The sequence below is a fragment of the Chanodichthys erythropterus genome, chromosome 10 (genome assembly GCF_024489055.1).
Source record: "Chanodichthys erythropterus isolate Z2021 chromosome 10, ASM2448905v1, whole genome shotgun sequence".
NCBI lineage: Eukaryota > Metazoa > Chordata > Actinopteri > Cypriniformes > Xenocyprididae > Chanodichthys > Chanodichthys erythropterus.
In genome coordinates this window covers 38604369-38628786 of record NC_090230.1, presented here as the reverse complement: position 1 = coordinate 38628786, position 24418 = coordinate 38604369, and the positions used below count along the sequence as shown (strand labels likewise).

The 24418-nt window shown below is 38.6% G+C and overlaps 1 protein-coding gene across 5 annotated transcripts in view; it reads left to right on the top strand.

Annotated features, from left to right (window-relative positions):
- msi2a (musashi RNA-binding protein 2a) overlaps window positions 1-24418 on the top strand; it is a 194437-nt gene that overhangs the window by 159773 nt on the left and 10246 nt on the right. For 2 of the 5 annotated variants that reach the window (XM_067397645.1, XM_067397649.1), the window contains 3 exons: window positions 1100-1174; window positions 8278-8400; window positions 21376-21555. In XM_067397645.1, coding sequence (XP_067253746.1) covers window positions 1100-1174; window positions 8278-8400; window positions 21376-21555 — 378 coding nt within the window. The remainder of the gene's footprint in view (window positions 1-1099; window positions 1175-8277; window positions 8401-21375; window positions 21556-24418) is intronic. The other 3 variants (XM_067397648.1, XM_067397646.1, XM_067397647.1) reach the window with 3 other exon arrangements.

Sequence of the window (24418 nt, the reverse complement as noted above, 5' to 3'; positions counted from 1 at the left end):
CTGTGATTCGGCTGTAGGTAATCACAGCGTGCTGATATACAGCTATATTGCATGGTTACGAGTGTGATATTGCGTTTATACAACAGTTAGATGACCATTATAAAAATGTCAGCTGAGGAAAGCAATATTTGTATTTGTCGTTTATAAAATATAAATATTATATTTGTATAATGTAATAATATTTATTGGACAACAATATACAAATTAACAACAATAGCCATTATAAATGACAATAGGAAATAAACACAGTTGTATTCAGGTGTACAAAAGTAGTGCTCTACAGGATGCAAGTTTAATACAGTCTTAATATTAAATTATTAAATTCAACACAGACTAATTCGATTTTCTCAGGAACAATTTATGTATTAATAAGACCAAAGATTGTCCGTTGTATGTACCCACAATGAATGTTATCTCATGTTTACCCCCCATAAGAGCTGAAGCACAAGTCGAGATGAAGCTGTTCTCGGCGGGTACACGAGCACTGAACAGCCACTGACAGCCTGGAGCTTGCATCTCCAAAAATGTCTAAACAAATTGTAAAATAGGCACTATGACTACATTTGAGTCACATATTTCAGGTTTAAACAACTACATTCTTGCCTTAAAAAAAAACCACTTAAAACTACAGTTTGTGGTACAACAAGTGTAGTATTTAAAAATAAATAAATAAATAAATAAAAATTGGGGGATTTGTTCGGCCGCCATGACAGTCACCTTCTAGCAGAATGATAACGGTGAAAAGATAGGAGTGCTGTTATCGCTAGAATATCGCACAGCATATAAAACTGATACACATATAAAACTAAATTAAATGACAATCTCTAAAAATATTTTCTAATTCTGTTAAACATTTTCGTTTAATTTCATAAAAGTTTTTATTAAACATGAACCTTTATTTTCATTATTTTAGTCTAATTTTGTAAATGTAAGCATAGGACAAGCGCAAACTGGCTGCTGGTAAGATGCGGAACAAACATACATGCTCAGCCAGAATCGCCTCAAAGTCATGAGGGTTGAGCATGATTTTACCCCACAAGGCACAACTATAAATTAGAAAATGAACTGATACTGTTTTTGTCTGTATGTGTGTTCGTAGGTTATCCAAACATTGTGGCAACGTATGGTCGTGGATACACAGGATTTTCTCCTAGCTATAGCTACCAGTTTCCAGGTGAGTCTGTGTGTGAGTGTCTGTCTATATCAATCTATATCTGTCTGTCTGTCATGTATCTTCTTGCTGTAATTCAGAATCATTGTATCATTTTGGGAGCTTGTTACATGCATACATGTGTGAAGCGAGTGTATGACAATGTGAGTAAAAGCTGTGTGTATTGTGTTAGAGGCGTGAAGGTGAGCACATTGCTCTGCAGCTGGTGGCAGATATTAGTGTTGATATGAGTGTCCTGTGGATGGCCACCTGCCTACTGATATCATGAGCAGAGCTAATGGGTTTTTCTTCTGTGGGTGTGATGGATGTTTTGATGGACGCTGGTCTTTCCCCAACATGTTTGAAACTACAAATGTTCTTTGTAATATGAACAGTGTTGGGTAACACTTTATTTTACAGTGTCATTGTTAAATGTTACATGAAATGAATGTAGTAATAACTATATATTATGCATAATTGCATGCAATTAACCCAAAACCCAACCCCATCCTAACCCTATAGTAAGTACATGTAGTTTATTATTATTACTCAGTACTTAAATGTTTAATTACACTGTAACACGGACACCTTAAAATAAAGTGTAACCCAGTGTAGTTTATTCCATTATTCCTACTCAGTAAATGTTATTCCTATTTTAGTTAAAGGAACACAAATAGTAGCTATTTTTGTCTTTGTTTTTATTGATGAGAGCATCACACATAAAAATGTTTTATGAGACACATTGTTTTCTCTTTTTCACAGAGCCTTGTAGTTCTTCAAACATTTCTATTCAGAATAGTCATAAATTAAATTTGACTGGGTTGACTCATCCTGATCCATAAAATGATACACATACACACAAGCTGACATTCCCATTCACACAAACACACACATTCACTCAAACACAAGTGTGCTCTGATCTGTGGTGAGCCTCAAACTCTTGCACAGTTACTCATCTTTATGTGACGGCGCCTGACACCGAAATACCATAAAATCACACTACACCAACATCTGTTTCTTTCTCGGTTTCTATAGTACTGAAACTAGAAATGAACCCTGAAACAGGACAGCAGTGGGGCACACACACACTTAAAGTCTTAAAGTCAGTAATTCTCTCTCACACAATCTGAATCCGTCTGAGATCACGAATGAGCCTCTGACAAACCCAGTGATCTCTCCGTCTCTGCTGTCATTATGGAAATCAACCATCTGTAAGGAGACTTTTTGAGAGCCGTTGTGCCCCTATTATTTTTTTAATGCTCGGTCTGTCTTTGTATTATCTCGACTGTGCATTGAATTTTGAGTTTAGGGTTTTTGTTTCTTGCACACCCACACTTACAGATGTATTACACTATTTTAGTTTTCGTTTTATATGCCACATAAAAAGAAAGAAATGTGGAAGTTAGTGTAGTATTTTACCATATCTTTACCATATATAAATATAATTATTATATATGGGTCAGTGACATGAAGTGCATATTTTTGTGTCCAAGTGCATTATTTTCTTTTAAAATAATTTGATAAATTCATGACATATATCACTTTATTCTATAAAACCTATTTAGTTTGAATTAATTTTTAGTACATTTAAATAATACATAGTATTTTATGTTGTGTTATCCTAAACCCTCAAAATGTCAGGTGGTGCAACTGTCCGGACAAATCAATAGGCGAGAAAACTATTTAAAATGGTGTCTTAATAATAAAAATAAATAAAAACTAAAGACTAAAGACTATGGCATACATTTATTTTAAGTTTGAAACCTTTCATATAAACACATTTTATAAATATCAGTAGTTTTAAAGCCGTTGAAATAATTGAAAAACTTTTGTTCAGTATTTTGAATGTCAGGGTGGCACAACTGCAAACATGGCTCTTTTATTATGAATTGACAAGGTAATAACAGTAAACATAATGCATCATCCAGAGGACTCCAACTGATCCTTGTGGCGGAGTGAAAAAGTTTGTAGATCTCTCTCAAATACCGGTAAAAACTGTTCATTTCAAGTATGGATATGGTTGGTACACTTTCCATGTCAGGTGGTACAACTACAGTATATTCATACATACATTTGGTTGTACCGCCTGACAAAAAAAACATGTTATTTAATGTTATTTAACAACTAAAACTTGTTGAAACACATTTTTTATGACTCAAAAATATGAATTACATTTTGAAAAGATTTTTTTTTTTAAGCTTTATTTGTCAGTGACCCATATATAGATCATAGGACAAACACCTACGTTTGTAGGTGATTTATTTATTTATTTATTTTTTTAGGGCTCTTTCTCTCATTCTCATAAAAGCTGATCAGATCTTCTCAAAGAACCCACAAATCTTTAAACCAAGCTCCACTGCACTAGCAGTCAGTGTCTTCCAGTTATTTCCTAGCTGTCTTGTTTTTTTTAAATGCCTAAAGATGTTTCTTAAGTGTTTGGTGAAGGCCATTAAAATGCATAACAAATTAGAAGTGTTTACTTGGGTAATAATGAGGTGGCTTTGCTAATTAATACTAAGTGCTTCTAGCTAACATGTCAGGCTGCTCGTTAAGAGGGTGGAGTCCTTCCTGCTAATGCCCTGAGCTCCTCGAGTTCTCAGTGGATCACCGCTGACACCTGTCACCCAGAATCCCTAGAATATTACATTGAATTTTTTTGTGATATTTCACGCAAATTCTCAATTTTTTTTCATAGAAGGCAGGCTTAGCTAAACTTGACACATTTAAAATCTTCACCTAAGGTCGGCAGAACCCATCATCCTGGAAACACTTCCATTAGAAACAGGCCAAGCGCTTCGGCTCTTTTGTGCCTGGGCAGGGAATGATTTATTTTCGACAACAAAGTTCGGCCTGCTTGATCGCGTTCTGGCACAAGGGCCCGATCTGTCGAAGGACGCGGAGAGATGGTTTTGTTTTATGATTAGATGAGCGGTAGGAAACGTGCGTCATCTCCGGGACATCTGCTTTAGAGTGGTGCTATAGAGGTGTAACTATACTTCTCTCCATTACACACACACTTTTACATGTGATTCACGGCCCATATGTGTCCAAAACCAAACTAATGTTCAGTGAGATGAAATCGTACTCTTGTTGGAGTTGCGCAGTCACGGCTGCCCGTAAAATCATCTCTTATTGCGGTGTGGGGTGAAGCATGCAGCTGGCTGGCGTTTGAGGGTTTCGTGACATCCAGGGATCTTGTGGAGATTTCTACTCCCGCCTTCATCGTTAAGTTTAATGGTGTATGAAAGGGCTAAAAAAAGATTGAGCCCTTTAATCTGCCTGGCAAAATTACTTTTTGTCCCCTAATCAAAGTCAGAAGACTCTCACGATGAAGGTCCAGCATAGTAAATGGTTTCATTTTGGGCAAAATCTCTCACATATGAAAAGTGATCTTAGTTTAGACACCTGTGCACAAAAACCCATTCATAATGGCTCCTCGGTGTGTTTATATTGTTGTGAAGGAAGCAAAGAAATGTGTATATGTTTGCATGTTGTGTTCTTCATATAGACACCACCTGTGCCAAAAGCTGCCAAGATTCCACCTTTGATATCGCATGAAAAGCTTTCGCAAAACTACAAATGATGCATCTTTTTTTTTTTTTTTTTTTTTAAGGAGGACAGCAACAACAGGTCACTTGCTGTACAGATGAAAAGAGAGCTGAGGCTCCTGCCTTTCCCAGCTCTTATTATGGCATCTTTCATTGTTTTTATTTTCCTTTCAAAGTGGGCAATGAAGGAAAGATGAAGGCACAGATTTTGTCATTTCACAGCTCCGTGTTGCTTGATAGGACACAAACCGTGTGTGTGTGGGCTCACATCAGATGTATTTATAGCCTGATTTCAGGACGTGTGGCTCTTTTCAGCAGCTGTTTCCTAAAGCAGGGTAACCCTAGTCTGATCAAAAGAACATCTTTCTCTCTGTGTGCCATCCATTAAAATGAGGCCACTGCTTAATTGTAAGAAATAGATTTGTAAATTTTCTGTAAGAAGAAATCCGTTTTTAGGGCATCGCTGGCTGGTTTCTTGGGTATTCTGCTACCCCTTTTCCACCAAGGCAGTTTGAGCATAGTTTCAAATCAGTTCTTTGCCTTTCAACACCCAAAGCACCAGCTCTTAACCAGGAAAAGTGGTTCGTAAGTAGCACCAATACATTACTGGTCTAGAAGTAAGAACCGCTTGCGTCAGGGGATGGGGGCGGGGTTGCTGGGACGAGCAAGATGAACAAAAACTTGTGACTGCCATTTTTGAAATAGCAGCTAATCCAGCTAATAGCAGCTCAATTGTAATCTCCATCTATACAAATGTTTGGTTGCCGATGTAGGTTTGCAAAGCCATGAGCATCAATTCGGCTGTAAAGTCTGACGTCACGCGGCAGCGCTTCCGGGTCCAAATGCTCTATAGCCCATGGAAAAGCAAGCCGGTTCTTAGAAGGCTCATCAGTCGAACCAACTCCGAACCGGCAATAGCACTAGCTCTGAACGAGCACCCGGTTCATGCTGGAAAAGGGGTATGTTCTTCAATGTTCCTCTGTTCCTCAGAGCCAAGAAGATTCAGTGTCGTAGACCCCTTCTGCACTCCCTCGGGGTCCATGTGTGCGGTTTTACGGTGCCCATGGGGCTCTGGCAGAAGAAGGGAAAGCACTGTGTCCTTGTGCCCTCTCAGCAGGGTTTTTCTCTCCCATCAGCCCATTCACTGGAGCAGATTCAAATAACGCTATAAAACTGAATGCTAAATGTTGGCGTTATCTCGTCTGTAATGAAAAGCCCATGAAATTGATTTAATGCTGCAGCGCCTCTCTCAAGCAGCCTCTCACGACGGAAACACAAAACAATGAGTCTCCGAGATCTAATAATTAACCCACCTAATCCGCCAAAGTTAATCTCTCGCAAGAACTTTGTTCCAGTGCTAACTTTGGCACAGGGAGAGAGGCCACTGGGGGACAGAAGATGCTGTGCAGAGGAAAGAGGCAAGGGGAAAAAGCAGCACGAATGACTTGTGACACTTTTGTGAAGGACACTTGTGCTCGGCAACAGCAAGCGGCGCAAAAGAGAAGCAGGGACGCGTGACCTTCATTAGCATTAGCATTAGCATACTGATTTGTGTTTTGTGAAGAGATTAATGAGCTGAGGAAAGAAACAGGAAATGACATGCGTAATTTAAACCAGAGAGACCACAGAGGTTTGATTATCTGTAACCATCCTTAATCTTGACCTGTTTATTTTTACTCCTCTTTTTATTGTCTTTGTTCTTTCTTTGTGCTCTACAAAACAGACTCTTATATTCAACATTATTGTCTTCTACATCATGATTTCTTTTTTCCATTTATTTTGTTTTTTCATTATTTTCTTATTTTCATTTTTCATTTACTTTCCATATTTTAAGTGACCATATGGATTTTTTTTCTCATCATTTTATTTTTTTATTTTATTATTCAGTAGCCATATGGCAAAATTTCTCTTAATTTTATTAATTCTTCATTCTTTTATTGAGTAGCCAAATATTGTCAAATATTGTTTTATATTTTATAAATATTTATATAGAATATTATTTTTATTGAGTGGCTGAATAGCATGTTTTCTCTTTGTTTTTTTTGGGTTTTTTTTGCTGTTTCCTGTGGAACCAATCACAACATGTTACAGAAAAATCTCCACCAAAATATCTTTTGACAGTCACAGCTTACAACGAAAATTCAGATCAAGATGTTAGTTGTAAATTATCTCTTGATGCGTTATCACCTGGTTTGCAGTGTAATATAAGAACAGTCCCTAGAGTAACCAGAAGGTTAAATGCCCTGCTCAAAGTTGGTGATAAATGGTGATAGTTAATGGATCACCCCATCTAGGTTTTTAAGCTTAGAAATATTGAGTTGCCAATCTCAAATGTTTACCTATTAAGCCACTCCACCGTCAGAGTTGTGAATTACAATTTAGTGTAATGACATACTGTAGATGGGCTTTAGACCCCCTGCAAGTTTTTACTGCTCTGATTAGCAGCTGTCAGACGCAGATACACGCCTTCATTAAAGTGCCGGGACTGTAATTACGTTTGTTATGAAATAATAGAGCTGTAGATACTCTGGCCTGGTGGATTTCTTTAGTTGGCTTCAACAATGATGATGATTATGTTTGATTACATTGTTTGAACACTGAACTCGCGACTGTCGTTAAATATGTAGATTCTTCAGCAGTCTCTGTTTACCACAAACAAATTGCATGCTGTGAATCACAATGTCATTCAACAGAGTTTGCCTAGTTGTTCAATAATAAGTTGAGTAGAAACCACAGACGGCTGATTTTTTTTTTTTTTTTTTTTTCAGCTTCCAAGAAGCACATTTAAATGAGCTGTATGGACACACACACACACACACACACACACACACAATCATTACTACCTGCCATTATGGACCTTAAAGAGGACCACATGTCCTCTGATGCTTCTCAGTGAGATAATAGGCACTCAGTTGCAAGCAATTAATCCTACAATTCTCTGCTCTCAGCTCTGCTCAGTCCGCTCACGCTCCATGTCCACCATACAAATGATCACAATGATGGATTGAGCTCTGATGCATCTCAGTCAACTCTGCTAACACATGAGGGTGGACAGGCGCTGTCGCCGTGTGTTAAATCATACGGTTTCTATATCCTCTAGTGGCGTTCAGGCAAACAAGTACATTTGTCCTCCTGGTGGAGTTACCGTTTTTATAAATACCCATAATTCAGTGCTGCTCGCATCAAATTAGAGTGTTATTATGAAAGCTTCTGAAGCGGTCGAAAGTGAGTGCAAATAAACTTTAATATATTGCAATTTTCCCAGCCTGTGTGCGAAAGAAATAGCTGACGGTCCCTCCATGGGCACCGTGTTCCTGTGCTGTCTGTAATTAAAATGTTGCCAAAAATGTGAGAGATGCTGTAGATCAATCCTGCTAGCTCCACTCTAAACATTTTTATTTGAGTAATTATATTTGAGTTCTTTTGATTTATATGTAATAATTTGAACGATGATGTAGCATCTCCCCTGTGTGTGTTGCGTTAATGTGAATGGAGTTGTTCCTTGAAGCTCCGCTACTTTCATGTGGCTGTAAATTTGATTGAGATGAAGAGCACTAGTAAATCATTTTCTTCTCTCAGCAGGTTTCCCAGCGACGGCGTACGGACCCGTGGCAGCGGCAGCAGTGGCGGCGGCTCGAGGCTCAGGTAGGGCGACCCGGGGAAGAAGCGGCTACATGGCGTACCCACAGAACGCAGGGCCAGGTAAACACTCTTTACCGCCTGTGTTCTGAGTGGCTACTGCTCCCCCAGCCGAAAACACACTCTTCACAAGAAAATTTGTGTCCTGTCTGTCACCGTTCACTCATCATGTGCCCTAATCCGTCTGTCATTTCACTTATTTACTCCATCCAAAGACAAAAATCTCTGCTAAGGCTGGCTACAGTTAGTTCCGTGCTTGGCAGTCTATCCAAGGTTAATGCCAATCAGTAAGAGAGTGCAGATGAGATCAGATCCAATGTCTTGAACATGAACTTTACGGTGTGTGGGAAATGTTTGTTTTAGGAGTGTCCTCCAGTTGTGAATGACTCTGTAGCTCAGAAGGGTACATCCATCTTAGTTGATGGTCTAGAGACTTTATCAAAGTTTAAAGTGGTGCACACAGGTTTAAAGGGTTAGTTCACCCCAAAATGAAAAATCTGTCATTAATTACTCACCCTCATGTTGTTCCAAACCCGTAAGACTTCTGTACATCTTCAGAACACAAATGAATGTTGCCTTCGCAACTTTGATGCTTCAAAAAGTTCATAAAGAGATCGGAAAACTAATCCATATGAATCGAGCGGTTTAGTCCAAATTTTCCAATCGCTTGTTATGATGTATAGATTTAATTTAGGCTTTTATTCATATGTAAACATTGATCACCGAACATAAGCAGAAATTCAACCGAACCAGTATAACGCACAAGAACAAACCTCTTCCCGAAGCTCAAACGTGCTGCGTAACACACGAGAATGAACCTCAATGGTTACGCAGCACGTTTGTTCTTCTGTGTTATACAGGTTCGGTTGAATTTGTGCTTATGTTCACTGATCAATGTTTACATGTGAGTAAAAGCCTAAATTAAATCTGTTCATCATAAAAAATAAAAAAAAACATCGATTTTCTTCAGAAAATTTGGACTAAACCGCTTGATTCATATGGATTAGTTTTCCGATGTCTTTATGAACTTTTGAAGTGTCAAAGTTTCAATTGCGAAAGCAGTCTACGGAAGGAAATCTGACAGCGTTCTGTCATCAAAATATCTTCATTTGTGTTCTAAAGATGAACAAAAATCTTAAGGATTTGGAATGACATAAAGGTGAGTAATTAATGACAGAATTTACATTCTGGATTGAACTAACCTGTTAAGGGTAGTTAAAGATATAAATGACTTTTTGAATTTGAATATAAGGAAGTGAAATTCAAATGATTTCCATTCAAAGAAATTCATTTTAATTTTTAAACTAGGAAAGCTTTAAATGTTGGCTTGACAAAGCCTTATTTGAATGTTTAAAAAAAGTATAAAAAGCCATGATTTAAGGTTGATGGATTCACAAATTCACACTCGTTAATTAAAAAAAAAAAAAAAGTCATTTTTCTGAATTTTGCTCAGCTCTGCTCTTAGTGTTTTGCTGTGACCTACACATGAAAAGCATTATGGGAAGTGTCAATGCCTTCAAAATTGCATCGTACAAGATGTTGTATGAAGACACACCACAGGATCTTTTGATTGTTGCGCAGTCACCACACATGATTTGTAATGATACATGCAAATTGTCAGAGAATCATTGGATGTGCTTCTAAAGGTCAGATGTGGTCCAAGTTTAAAATGTTGAATTTTAAAATGCTTGACGATAGTCTCGATAGTTCAGAGCACTGGAGAATCTTGATGTGAGTCATGTCTCAACCGTCATGGTGCTTAAACATTAACATGAGAACTAGATACCTCACCTTATAGACTGAACATCTCAGAGACTTGTATACTTGTAACAAACCATTTTTCCCCTTTCAGTTGGAGTTTATTGGCCTTGTACAACTGCACTCAAGACTAAATTGTCTTGGAGAATTGCTTTCACGAACGCATTCAATCCCTCATCTAAATTCTGCAGTGTTTCACTGCTGTTTCCTGTTAAAGTGAGAGTTTCAGTGATTCAGGTTAAGGTCTGTCTCCATGGACCTGACAGAGACTGCAGAGACTGTTGGCTCCGCAGCACACACAGCCTCCTGGAGGCCGATTTCCCTGGTGCAAGGCACTGCTGGCGTGTGTCCCCAACTGATGTGCCTCGTCCTTTCCTGCTTTGCTGAGACATCTCCCCCTGGATCTCTCTGTCCCCTTCAGAGATATGCAGTGGTCTCTCAGTTGGAGGATCATGGGATGCTTGTTGTTTTTCCAGAGGTTGCCGTATGCGGATCGACCCATTCCTAATCATTAAGGCAGAAAGACCTTGTGTGTGTCTTTCTCTCTTTTGGTTCACCTCATCATGTGCAGATTTTCTTTCCTCACCTTTTCATCCCCCATCTTCTATTTCCATCTCTCCCCCTGTCTTCATCTCCTCTTTCCCCAGTGAGTTGGTAGTTGTCGTAAGACACTAACAGATCAGTGGAAAGTGATGAGTTTGCTCAGCAGATGGAGTGCAGTGGAGGCAGTTTCCTGTGCCCTGGTGTATTGTGGGAGTGTGAAGTGTTGAGCTATGTTCTCTTGAATAAGCAATACTGTGTCAGGGTTTTTTCAATGGCCAGCGGTTGCTGCATTTAACCCCTGTGTCCTACGGAATCTGCTGGTGTCGTTTTTTTTTTTTTTTTTTTTTTTTTCACCCCACAGAACTATCGGTATTGTGAAATGAAATGCTGAATGTATTGAGGTACAATCGTTGTAATTAATAGATAGAAGCATGGTAGTATTACAAGTTTGTATCTGAGGGAGCAGATGAGATGTTGTGTTACGTTCTGCTCTGCTGCAGTGGGCCGCCTGCCCGGGCATGAAGATGCTCCTGTTTGGCAAAATACCTCACATTATCTGAGATCATTATCCATTTCATCCCAACAAGCTCTGTGAGCCTTAAAAAGCATCTCTGCAGAGTGCTGTTTTGGCTCCTGTATAAGAGGTGACATTAAACTACAGGCTCTAGTTCCCCATTGCATTAGCTCCTGCTGGACTGAATGTGATTTAAATCCTCTAGAAAATTGGGGGGACAGTCCCAGAATGGGACGCTCTACTAAGATCACTGATGACAAATAGACTCTAGCTCTAATGTGAAAACACAGAGTTGGGTTTGTGTGGTTGATTTGAAGGAATCGCATCTGTTTTGTTTGTTTGTTTGTTTGTTTGTTTCAGTTGCATTTTGCATAGCACCTATGTTCATGGCAGACAGACACTTTGCAGTTTTTGTTACCTTGCTACAGTGGTTAAGAGTAGTAGTATGCATTTGTTTTATTTATTTATAATTTCAATTATTAAATTCAATTAAAAAAAATCTATTTATATATTTACATTAAATTTGAAATGTAAATTATTACTTATATTATTTCATATTTATTTTAAATTGTAAATATTTTTACACACTATGTAATATTTATTTAAATGTATTGTATATTATAATATATTTATATATTTGTTATATCTGTATAATTTATTTTAAAAACTAATTTATTTTTACATTTATAATTAATGCTTGTAAAATAAATATGTTAATTAGTATATTTTTATCAGGGCTTGTCAAAGTTAACAAGTTAACACATGCGATTATTTTTATTTTTTTTTCAGTTTAAAGCGTTAAAAGTATTTAATGCAGTTAACACAGCATCCATTTTTTCTGTCATAATTTGGCTAGCATTACATTACATGATCACTCTCTTATTCACGCAAATGCTTTTAAACCATTCAAGCGCCACAGTACAAACGAGAATGCGCTGTCTGTGAATGTCGTGTCTGACACACACACACAACTCGTGTGCACAGAAAGACGTGCACCAGAATCAAGTTCTCTTTCCCACTTAAACAGTACCACACAGAATTATGCCAAAATGCCTGTTTTGTCAAGTATCCTCATAAGAGCAGTCTTAAATGAGTTAAATAACATCTTAAATGAATTTAAAGAGTTGAGAAAATGAGATGCATGTCCGATCTGTGTCATGTTCTGCAGCAGCAGCTCTTAAAATGACAGCAGCCTAATAAATCAGTTCCTGAGATGTCTGTCATTAATGTTAATCAAAGAACAAAGGTAACAGAAAAAATTGTAGCTTTATTTAGGATTCATCTATATTTCATTTATAATTTATGCAGTGAAGACTGTAAAGTGTTTGATTTCTGTATATTTCCTTAGACAGGTAGGAAGGCCACAGGTAAAAATGATATTTATTATAATGGGTTTATGTGAAGATTGTTTTAAGTTCACTTAAATTATTTTAAAGCCTAATAAATGCTGATATTGGTAGCTTTCAGTTATACTGTAATGTTGAATGTCTATAATTGATGTTTAAAAAAAAAAATTCATAGAGACACTGGCCGTCATTCATAAAAAGATGCAATTAAACAAATATTTACAGTTGTTTCAACATTAATTTGGAGAGTAACTGAAATTATTACAATATAAAAATATTGAAGACTCCAATGTTTCTAATCCCGATTAATTATAAAAAAAAAAGTGTGAATAATTATTCATTTTTTAATAAATGTAACCATTTTTATCTGTAAAATGTAATATTTCTTTAAAATAATTTAACAAAGTGTGGGGTGTGGTGGGTAGCCCCTTAAAATCTCAGCTCTATATGACTTAAGTTTCATTTCAGTCTGATCAGGAAGAAGACTTCAGAATAAAACAAAACAAAAAAAATAAAAAATGTGGTGCATGATGGTTGTCTTCCTGCTGTGTGCATCCACAAATCATAACGCTCAGTGTCAAAAGCTTTGTAACTGAGCCGTCACTAATTTAGATCTACCGTCCTGAATTTCTGAGGTTACTTTGTCATTCAACCAGAGAAAAGCACGAAGAGAGACCTGAGAGTATGCCAGAAAATGCCTGAATAAATCATGTGTTAAAATTCATTAGCAAAGCCTTTCTGAGCACCAAAATGACAAGACATTAAATATGTATTATTTATTAAATGTCGGCACTTACGGAAAAGGGGGTCTAGTGATGTTAATTAGCCAGCCATTCGGTCAAAAAGGACTGTTTTGAATGGAAAGTGAAAGCTAAATCCAGGCAACGGTGGGTTTTTTTCTCCTTTCTAAATTGACTTAGGTGGAAATGAAGAGGCTAATTACAGCTGCTCTGAAATTCAAAGCTAATTTGGGGGCCAATATGACGGACTAACTGACATCCGCCATGAAGTGGCTTGTTCGAATGGCCACCAGGGATTTGAGTGGGAGTAGCGTGTGCGTGTGCGTGTGCGTGTGTGTGTGTGTGGATAATCACACACTTGTTCGCTGGTGCACTCTTAACCAGCTCAGCCATGTAAGTGGCGGAGGACAGACACTGGTCTGTGTTTTATTGTGAATGAGATCGAAAGCTCTTAGAATGTTTGACACGTGTGTGTGTGTGTGTGTGTGTGTGTGTGTGTGTGTGTGTGTGTGTGTGTGTGTGTGTGTTAGTGAGAGAGGGAGGCAGTTTGAGGTCACTTCTGTGAACTGGTAAAGTGGAAACGAGGAGAGCCGTTATCCACTCAGAGAGAGCCGACCCACTGTTGGCTGCAAGCAAGGAGAGAGGGGGAGAATGGAAACAAGTAGAACAGCGATGACTGGAGTTATAACTTCGTAACAGGCCTTTCTGTTGTTCAGGAGAGAGATTGTGAGAGTGAAAGAAAGGGGAGAGGGGTAATTATCGTCAGAAATGAGGCTCGGCGAACGATTCGCACTGCTGGGCCCGCTGATCTGGTCGCCACGGCAACGCCAACCCACTCATTTGTTTTGCAGATGAGTAATTACATCCAATTAGACTACTGAGAGAGTGAAAAAAGAGAAACAAATGGAAGAAGGAGTCTTTTGTTTCGCACTGATAGCTGGAATATTAATAATTGGGCTGAAGATAAGATGGACAGTGATACTGTAACTAAGAGCTGAGTCAAAGTCTTCAGCAGTTCACACCTGAGAGCTTCACCTGCTTCCACACCGCGCTCGCTCTCCTGTTTATGGTTGCCATGGAATTTAAATAGTTGCTGTCAGATGTTGACACCATTTAAATGCAGGGACCCACGTCAGGCCACAGACTCTTTGCTATACTGTCCATGGGGTGCTCTGATGTAGTGCTCAGGGCTGGTATATACAGCTATGGAAAAAATTAAGTGACCACTTAACATTGATTTCTGAACTTGGAGTGGTCTCAATTTTTTCCATAGCTGTATATATGTGGAAGTTTCAAATTTCAATATTTTATTCAGAATACAACATAGATGACATATCAAATGTTTAAACTGAGAAAATGTATCATTTTAAGGGAAAAATAAGTTGATTTTTTTTTTTAAATAAGTTGTTCATTTCATGGCATCAACACATCTCAAAAAAGTTGGGACAAGGCCATGTTTACCACTGTGTGGCATCCCCTCTTCTTTTTATAACAGTCTGCGAACGTCTGGGGACTGAGGAGACAAGTTGCCCAAGATTCGGAATAGGAATGTTGTCCCATTCTTGTCTAATACAGGCTTCTAGTTGCTCAACTGTCTTAGGTCTACTTTGTCACATCTTCCTCTTTATGATGCACCAAATGTTTTCTATGTGTGAAAGATCTGGACTGCAGACTGGCCATTTCAGTACCCAGATCCTTCTACGCAGCCATGATGATGTAATTGATGCAGCATGTGGTCTGGCATTGTCATGTTGGAAAATGCAAGGTCCTCCCTGAAAGAGACGATGTCTGGATGGGAGCATATGTTGTTCTAGAACTTGGATATACCTTTCAGCATTGATGGTGCCTTTCCAGATGTGTAAGCTGCCCATGCCACACGCACTCATGCAACCCCATACCATCAGAGATGCAGGCTTCTGAACTGAGTGCTGATAACAACTTGGATTGTCCTTGTCCTCTTTAGTCCGGATGACATGGCGTCCCAGTTTTCCAAAAAGAACTTCAAATTTTGATTCGTCTGACCACAGAACAGTTTTCCACTTTGCCACAGTCCATTTTAAATGAGCCTTGGCCCAGAGAAAATGCCTGCGCTTCTGGATCATGTTTAGATATGGCTTCTTTTTTGACCTATAGAGTTTTAGCCGGCAACGGCGAATGGCACGGTGGATTGTGTTCACCGACAATGTTTTCTGGAAGTATTCCTGATCCCATGTTGTGATTTCCATTACAGTAGCATTCCTGTATGTGATGCAGTGCCGTCTAAGGGCCCGAAGATCACGGGCATCCAGTATGGTTTTCCAGCCTTGACCCTTACGCACAGAGATTCTCTGAATCTTTGGATGATATTATGCACTGTAGATGATGATAACTTCAAACTCTTTGCAATTTTCTCTGAGAAACTCCTTTCTTATATTGCTCCACTATTTTTCGCCGCAGCATTGGGGGAATTGGTGATCCTCTGCCCATCTTGACTTCTGAGAGACACTGCCACTCTGAGAGGCTCTTTTTATACCCAATCATGTTGCCAATTGACCTAATAAGTTGCAAATTGGTCCTCCAGCTGTTCCTTATATGTACATTGAACTTTTCCGGCCTCTTATTGCTACCTGTCCCAACTTTTTTGGAATGTGTAGATCTCATGAAATCCAAAATGAGCCAAAATTTAGCATGACATTTCAAACTGTCTCACTTTCAATATTTGATATGTTATCTATATTCTATTGTGAATAAAATAGAAGTTTATGAGATTTGTAAATGTATTGAATTCCTTTTTTATTCACAATTTGTATAGTGTCCCAACTTTTATATATATATATATATATATATATATATATATATATATATATATATATATATATATATATATATATACAATTTCCAAAATGTTGACAATATAAGTGTTATATAACATCTGTTTAACTTATAACATGAAAGTAAGGTTAATAATATAATTTGGAGAACAAAGTTTTCAGTTTTACTCAAATTGATGCAAAAATGAGTACACCCCCACTGAAAGTCTCTGGAGGAAAGCTAAATTTTAGACTACAAATGTCTAATTTAACAAGAATTCTACCACAGGTGAATCTAATTATTGATTGCACAGGTGTCCAGCAGACAGTTGACTATAAAAGGGTGTTAAAACCCCTTCCCATTTCATGCTGTCAGCAATGGCACCACATGGAAGAGAAATGTCACAAGACCTGAGAAAGAAAATAATTTCTTAACACCAGAAAGGTGAAGGCTACAAGAAGATCAGAAGTCTGGAGTGACTTCTGGAGTGATGAGAACAAGATACATGATTTTGGAACCGATGGCTTCAAAACTGTATGGTGTCGCAAAGGTGAGGAATACAAAGAAAAATGCATGGTGCCTACATTGAAACATGGTGGTGGCAGTGTCCTTATGTGGGGCTGCATGAGTGCTGCTGGTGTCAGGGAGCTGCATTTCATTGATGGCATCATGAATTCACAGATGTACTGCTCTATACTGAAAGAGAAGATGCTACCATCACTCCTTGCCCTTGGTCATCATGCACTTTTCCAACATGACAATAATCCTAAACACACATCTAAGGCCACTGTTGGATTTCTGAAGAAGAACAGGGTGAAAGTGATTCATTGGCTTCTGATCTGAACCGAATCAAACACCTTTGGGGAATTCTGAAGAGACAAGTTGAGCATCACTCTTCATCCAGCATCCAGTCTCTAAAGGAGGTCATTCTTGAAGAATGGAAAAAGATAGATGTTGCAAAATGTCGCCAACTTGTTCATTCCATGCCTAGAGGACTTGGTGCTGTCATTAAAAATCATGGAGGCTATGCAAAGTACTAGATGTAGTAGTTTTTGTTGTGGGGTGTGCTCATTTTTGCATCACCTTAATGTTTTTGTATGACCCTGCAGAACCAATGAGCATTTTGCTGTCCATTGGTCACGTCTTAATTTTGCAATTTCTAGTATTGCATTAGTATTGCATCCTCGTCATAGGCATTTAATAATGTTTGAATTTTCAGTCGGAGTTAAATATCTTTTTGGGCCATTTTACCTGTAAAAGAACACATGCTTAAAGGGTTAGTTCACCCAAAATTGAAAATTCAGTCTTTAATTACTCACCCTCATGTCGTTCCACACCCGTATGACCTTTGTTCATCTTTGGAACTCAAATTAAGATATTTTTGATAAAATCCGATTGCTTAGTTGTACATTCTCATTATATACTTTTTGTAAATTTTGAACACAAAAAAAGTTACGGACAGCAGCTTTAAGATTGATGTGGTTTGTAATTGGTAAAATATGCTTGGAAAAAATATGATCAAAATATCGACTTGCCTAATAATTATGCACTGTATGTATGTGTGTGTATATATGTAACAAAAAAAAAATAAATATATATATATGTATATATATATATATATATATATATATATATATATATATATATATATATAAATTTATATTGTTTTCTATGTAATTTATATTAATATAGCATTTTCAACAGTCACGTTTTCTTTTTGCAATAGTAAATGAAATAGATACAATTTTGCCAAGAAATTATTGCGTACATGGCAAAACATTACTGAATGGTTTGTAATTTTCATTTGAGACACTCATAAGTCATTTTTGAATTTTCAGCAAAAGTCATTATGGGATATAAACTCTGCAAGGGCCCCATCAGGCCCTGTTTTCATGTAAAAGTTGAACAAACAAAATTGACCCTGGTCATGTAGCGATAACGTTTCAAAACTGATTTGATTTGAACCCACTTTTCACTTGTTAATTTATATAAATAAAGTCCATAAAGATAGGGTTGTTCTCCCTGGGGGGTTTTCTGATTACTTTTTAAAGCTCATCAGAATGTAAATTTGTGGCACATGCAGTGATATTGCTGTTCTCATTAACTCTTATGGCCAGACTGCAGTTAAACCCAGAAACAGAGATTTACAGCTCTAGCATGCTGCCAGCTGAATTATCAAAAGCTCTGGTGATGTGCCGGATATTGTGTTATTGATGAAGCGCTACAGCAGATGTCCATACAACTAAAACAGCATTCGATTTGGTGTTCATTAGCAAACCATTAATTTGCACACATATTGTGGTGCACAGACTAAACACATTTCTGTGGCAGACACCCACATCGCCGCAACCCCCCGAGGTGATGCTCGTTGCCTCTTGAACATGCTGCGAGAGAACATGTGTTGTTTTAGAAAGATCAGAGGAAAGCTATTATTTCTCTAACTTTGATGTCAGAGCAACGTTGCCCGATCCCTCTCTGTTTCTCACCTTTGCTTAAGTGAAAGTAAATCATTTGTATGCTCTGAAAAGAAAATGAGCAGAGGAAGATAATCAGGCAACGGCTCGCTCCCAGATGGCTGCTTCTGCTGTCTTGCCATCCAACTGAAGAGCTCTTTTCAGCCTCATTTTATTCATATCCTTTTACACTGATGGCACTATCATTAGAGGCAATCTACCTGAACAATAAAGGTAATTTTCCCTGCCTTTATTAGATAAGACCTTCCTGACTGAGCGCCTTGTGCAGCTGAGGGCTAATTGTCCGTGTCAGCATAAACAAAGCAGCTGTGTACATCCGTTGTGTGTGTGAATGTCGGCTTTGTGTACTGCCTCTTCCAGTATCCTGTAATCGGCAGAATTAGGCAGATGGAACAGGAAGCCGCCATTGTGGTGTCCTGGCAGTCTGAGACTCTTGGAATGCGTGCGGCACGGTTTCGCAAAGACGGTGCGGGAGGGGAGGGGGGGGGGGGGCGTTGTGCGTTCGCTAACCTGCGCCCTGCTCAGCCATTTAACAAATGGAGGAGTCTGTGTAGAGGTCGACTCTTGTTTGTTGTTAAAGATCTAATTAGAGAGAGCAGAAGAGGCAGCGGAAGCTTGTCTAATTAGCAGGGAGCAGAAAACCCACTTTAAAATTCAAGGACAACTGGCGATTAGAATGCACGTCGAAAAAATGGATTACGAAAGAAAGGGTGTCTCTGGCCTTTGTTTTGCTGTTGTGGTCTTTTTTTTTTTTTTTGTAGTTGAGATTGAGCGTGAAAGTCGGTTTAGTTCTGAATAACTGTGCGGGGTGGGAGAAAACGATCCAAAAGACTCTGAACAGAAATGTTAATTTCCCACTAAAGACCCATGATGCCTTGTGGTGACCTGGAACAACCCTAGTGTGTCCCACACAGAATTCCATAGGAAGCTCCACAGATTTCTGCAGAATTAGATTGGTGGGCATTCATAATGTTGAGTACATCACTGAACCTCTAGGGCTTTTCACACTTGAAATAGTTAACCCTGGGTCATTCTAATCCCCGGGTAAATGGAATACTGGGTTATCTTGCTTCATGATTTACACTGCTAATAATTTAACCCGGGGTTAACAATTAATCCTTGGATATTCATAAGCAGATGTTTCACATTATATATTCCTAAACCCACATTCTTATTTGCGTATTTGTGAAGTCAGTGTCATTGATTGGATAAACACAGCACACGACCTGTTGACATACGCTCTAGCATTGTGCATCCACATATTTCGACTGTACCATTGAGTTTATAATGAATGGACATTTCAGACTATAAAGGTTCAGTTAGCATTTGACATTTTTCCTCTTAAACACTGAATTTACTATTTATATACAATGCACATTGTTTCCATCACTGTCCAAAGCAGACAAAATATGAGTATGTGATTGGTTGTCTGTTGCTAGGCATCTAGCTGTAACATTCTAACACCGCATGATTTCACACTGTACAAGTTTGGCACCACAATGCTCCTGAACAGGGTTTCATAACCGCAGGTAAAAAATGGCGCTAACTCCGCTTCTAAGTTACAAGTGTAAAACGTTCCTTTACTCTGGGTTAAAAGTGGTGTTTAGAACGACGATAACCCGGGGTTAAGCACAGTGTGAAAAGCCCTTTTGTGTGTTTGTATTTGATTGGTTTTAATTGCCAAAAAGAGCACTCGCAGCTTCGTTAGTTAGGAATAGTTCTGCCAAAAAAGAAAATTATCATTTACTCAATGTCATTTCTAACCTGTATGACAAAAGATAATTTGAGAATATATTTGTTGTTTTTGTCAATTGGGTCAAAAACAGACTTTACTTTTTTTTGTGTGTGTTGCTCAGAAGAAAGAAAATCATCCAGGTGCGGGATGACATGAAGGTGATTAAATGATGGTAGAATTTTCATTTTTGGTTAAACTGTTCCTTAAACAGTTTCAGGGAAAAATAGGGTAAAAAATATCCCCAAAAAGTCTCTGGGACTGTTTATATGCATACATGTGTTTTGTATGTGTTTACTGAATCGTACATGTGAAGCTCGAGTTTATACAGATGTAATGGAAATCGTTACAGTAGCACATTTCTGTGAACCTCAAGTCGGTGTTGGAGTTGTGCCATTCCTCAAGCTTGAGTGTAATTTGACAGGCAGGCGTTTTGCCTACAAACCACGGACGGTGAGGGAAACTTGCGAAGCTGATGACAGAGAAACTACTAAGAGCTTCAGATTACTCTTGGCAGCTGTTGAGGGCATAATCAGCACTGTGATGTTCGGCACGGTTCCAGGACGCCCCTGCAGGTCCCAGACCCCAATGAAAAGCCTGTGTGGTGGATCCCAGCTTTATTTGATTGGATCATCTTGCTCTTTCTCAAAGGCCAATGAAGACATTTAATGCCCTCTGTATATCAAACCTCCACATAGGATTAAAAAGACCAGCGATAAATGTTACTGTAGCTAGAGCAGTCAAATAACGTCCCCTGGGGTCTTCATAATTTGTCATCCTGATGAATAATGTTTGTGTCTGTTAATGTCTAACAGAGTTTTTTGATGTTTATGGCCAATAAACATCAAGGATACTTTGTTGAACCACATGCTGAATGTGACAACATTTTATGTATCACTGTATCCACCATATCTTACGTGTTCACTCAGGTTTCTCTTAAGATTTTTGTTAGCGTCTTTGAGATAGTTTGCTTTAGTGGACATCATGTGCACCTACTAACAAATTGTGTATATGTGGGCATCATTCAGCATCATGTCATCACCTGTCACCCTTACCTCATTGTCAGTCACTTCATCTTTGTGTATCATATAGTATCATGTGTATAAATGGACGCGTCCCACCTTCTCTACGTATTTCCCAGGGTTCCCTGATTACGGCTTTTATTCTGGGCCCGGTGACCAGCGGGCCGCTCCCTGCTCCTTTGCCGACTATGCCACCTTGGGGCCCCATACGGGACAGATGCTGCAAAGCGAGCACGTCACCTCCACCTGCAACTCACCCTCCCAGCACCACCCAAGCCCGGACCACTTTAAGAGCTCAGGTGTGTATGGCGTATTTTGTCCTAGGCATGTTCTGCTTCTAATACCCATTGATTATGATGTATTAGGAAATACCCCTTAATGTTTTCCCATTTCAAACAATGTACAAGAGTATGCCTACGTTTGGTCACACATTACAGGCTGAGTCAATCCACTCATGTACTGCATGTTTTAGTGGAAAGAAATCAGTCCTACCTATCTGAGATCACTCCTATCACGCTCAATTCATAAGGATTATGAATCTCTTTATGAACTTAGAGTCAAAGTGCGTAGATGTCTACGGAGGGACAGAAAGCTCTCAGATTTATTTAAAAATATCTTAATTTTTGTTTCAAAGATGAACGAAAGTCTTACAGGTTTGGAATGACATGAGGGTGGGTAATTAAAGACAGAATTTTCATTTTTGGGTGAACTAACCCTTTAAGCATTATTAGGATAAAAAAAACTTTATCATATATTTATATATCATAAGCACGTACTGTACAACATCTGTGTACGAAGTGTAATATGTGGTTGACTGTCATTTCAGCCTGTTCCTACATTGATTTTGAGATGCTCTTAGAAATCAGATTTAAAACCACCCTCCAGTGATGGTTTGAATCTGTGGACTTATTGATGTACTTTAAGCCTCATTGTTTTGAAAGAGCCAGTGAAGTCACGCGTTGTATGACCCATCTGCGGTACGGTCCTAATCAGTGCCAGGCCAGGTGTCGTGGATCTTTGAGTTTCAGCTCCTTCTGTCCTACTTCTCTCGCCTCATTTCATTTGGCAGCCAACAGGAAAATGTCTGTAGTCCTCCCGCTTTACACCAGCGATTACATAGACGTAGTAGGTTTGGCCTCAAGCCCAACCTGTGCTCATTCTGCTGCCGGTAACTTTGGACTCGCAGTATAAAAGCTAAAGCTAAATCGATTCCTAAGTGTACGTGATTTAAATTAGCATTCTTGTTCATTCTGAAATGTCACATTATGGAAGTAAATGTGTTGGGAACACCTTTACTGTTAACTTTAAGATCACTGAAGTGCTTTTAGACTAGGATTTTTTTTTTTTTTCAGATCAGATATTTGCTACATATTTTGTTGTTATTGGCATATTTTGTTGTTTTGGCTTCCCACTTTTTATTTTTCTATCGGATAGTTCATTGCTAGATTTTGACATTTTTCCAGCTAAATAACAACGAAATACCTCCTTTAGTTTTATTTTTTTGTTGGCATTGGAAACAGAAACTCATCTACGACTTTGCTGCTTCAATTTATGACCTTAATATTGCTTTCAGTATGGGTTTAGAGCGTTTCCAGATAGCTCTATTAAATACAGGCGTGCTACCTGATATGAAGGTCTGTCCAAATGTCTCTTGTATGCTTGTTGCTGTGGCAACTTGGACACAGTCAATGCATTGTGGGTCTTTCAGGGGTCAATACTGACACCGTTGGTGTGTAGCTTTGTGTTAGACAATATCTCTGTTTCTATGCCTGCTCAGCAAAAACACTTTGTTATCCCGCCAAAGCATGTGCCAGGGCGACATCGATTATAACCCCAACGCTGGGAGCTGGAGCGGGACAGATGAGTCACCTGTGTCTCAAAAACACGCTGCGTAATCGCAGGCCAGCGGGTTTAATTAGCATGGGTGCAGCTAAGCTACCAGTCAAAGCCAATAAATGTAAGTCATGTTTAGCTATTAAAGCTAATAGCAGTAACGGTTTAGCCCCAGGGTTTAATTTGGAGCATAAATCCTATTTCAAAGCGAGAGAAAGCACGGCACTCACCTTTACAGAATCCAGCAATTATATGGAATAAAGATTACAGTACACACATAAAATGAAAAAACGAGGTAAGCCCTAGAGCTCAGATAACACATGGGAAACATGGCCAGAGACGGGCAGAGAGGTAGTTAGTGCTGTCCGTTATCACTAATTTAACACAATCAATGTCATTTAACATAAAGCCACAGTATTAAATACTTGAGATGCTTGAGACTTTCACTTTTCAATTCACGATCACGTGTACTCAGTGTACGTGTACTCACGTGTACCCATTTTACAAGATAAGATATTTGTCAATATCTTGGTTTCCATCCAAACGAGAAGCGAATCATGAAGCGAAATTTGCTACAAAAAAAAGCAAATTAGGTGCGTTTTCATCAAGTTGTTTGAGCGGATGACTGTGGTATTGGTAACCTTGTAACCAACAGTAAATAAAACACCATCAGCGGAAACAGTTTATTAGTCACGTGGGTTTAATGTTAATGTTTAACATCAGAATTAATCCGGCAAATGCGTTTCCATCTCCCATTATTGGCATTATCTATTTTTTTGCGCTAGTCAAAAACCACTTCGAGCATAAACATTTTTGTGAATTAAGGGATTTTTTTTTTTTTCTTGAAATTTGTTGTTTCCATCACTTGATTTTGATGTGATTCTTCAAAATGCGCATAAAAACGGTGATGGAATCATAGAGACATTTAGGCCGCGCCCACACCCGGGGGGGAAACAATCCAACCGTCTCCATTGACTTTGTATTGCGTGAGGCTGCTTCCTTGTCATTTCTGACTTATAACAAAAAACACAACAATGCCTTAAAGCTGCTGTGTGACAAGGTGTACAGCAAACAAGCTAAAAAACCCAGAACTAAGTTTTTATAAGCTACCGAACCGTAAAAGCCAGCCTTTAAGGAGACAAAAGTGGATACAGGCAATCAGACGTGAAGTATCAGCAGGAAGAATGGGTAAATTTTGGGATCCTGACACTCGGTATGCCTCAGTAAGCCTACGTGTGCAGTAAACATTTAGTCACTGTTAAGTCAAATATCCAAATGTCAGTTTTATATATAATATTTCCTGTCGCTGATTACGTTACCCTCCATTGG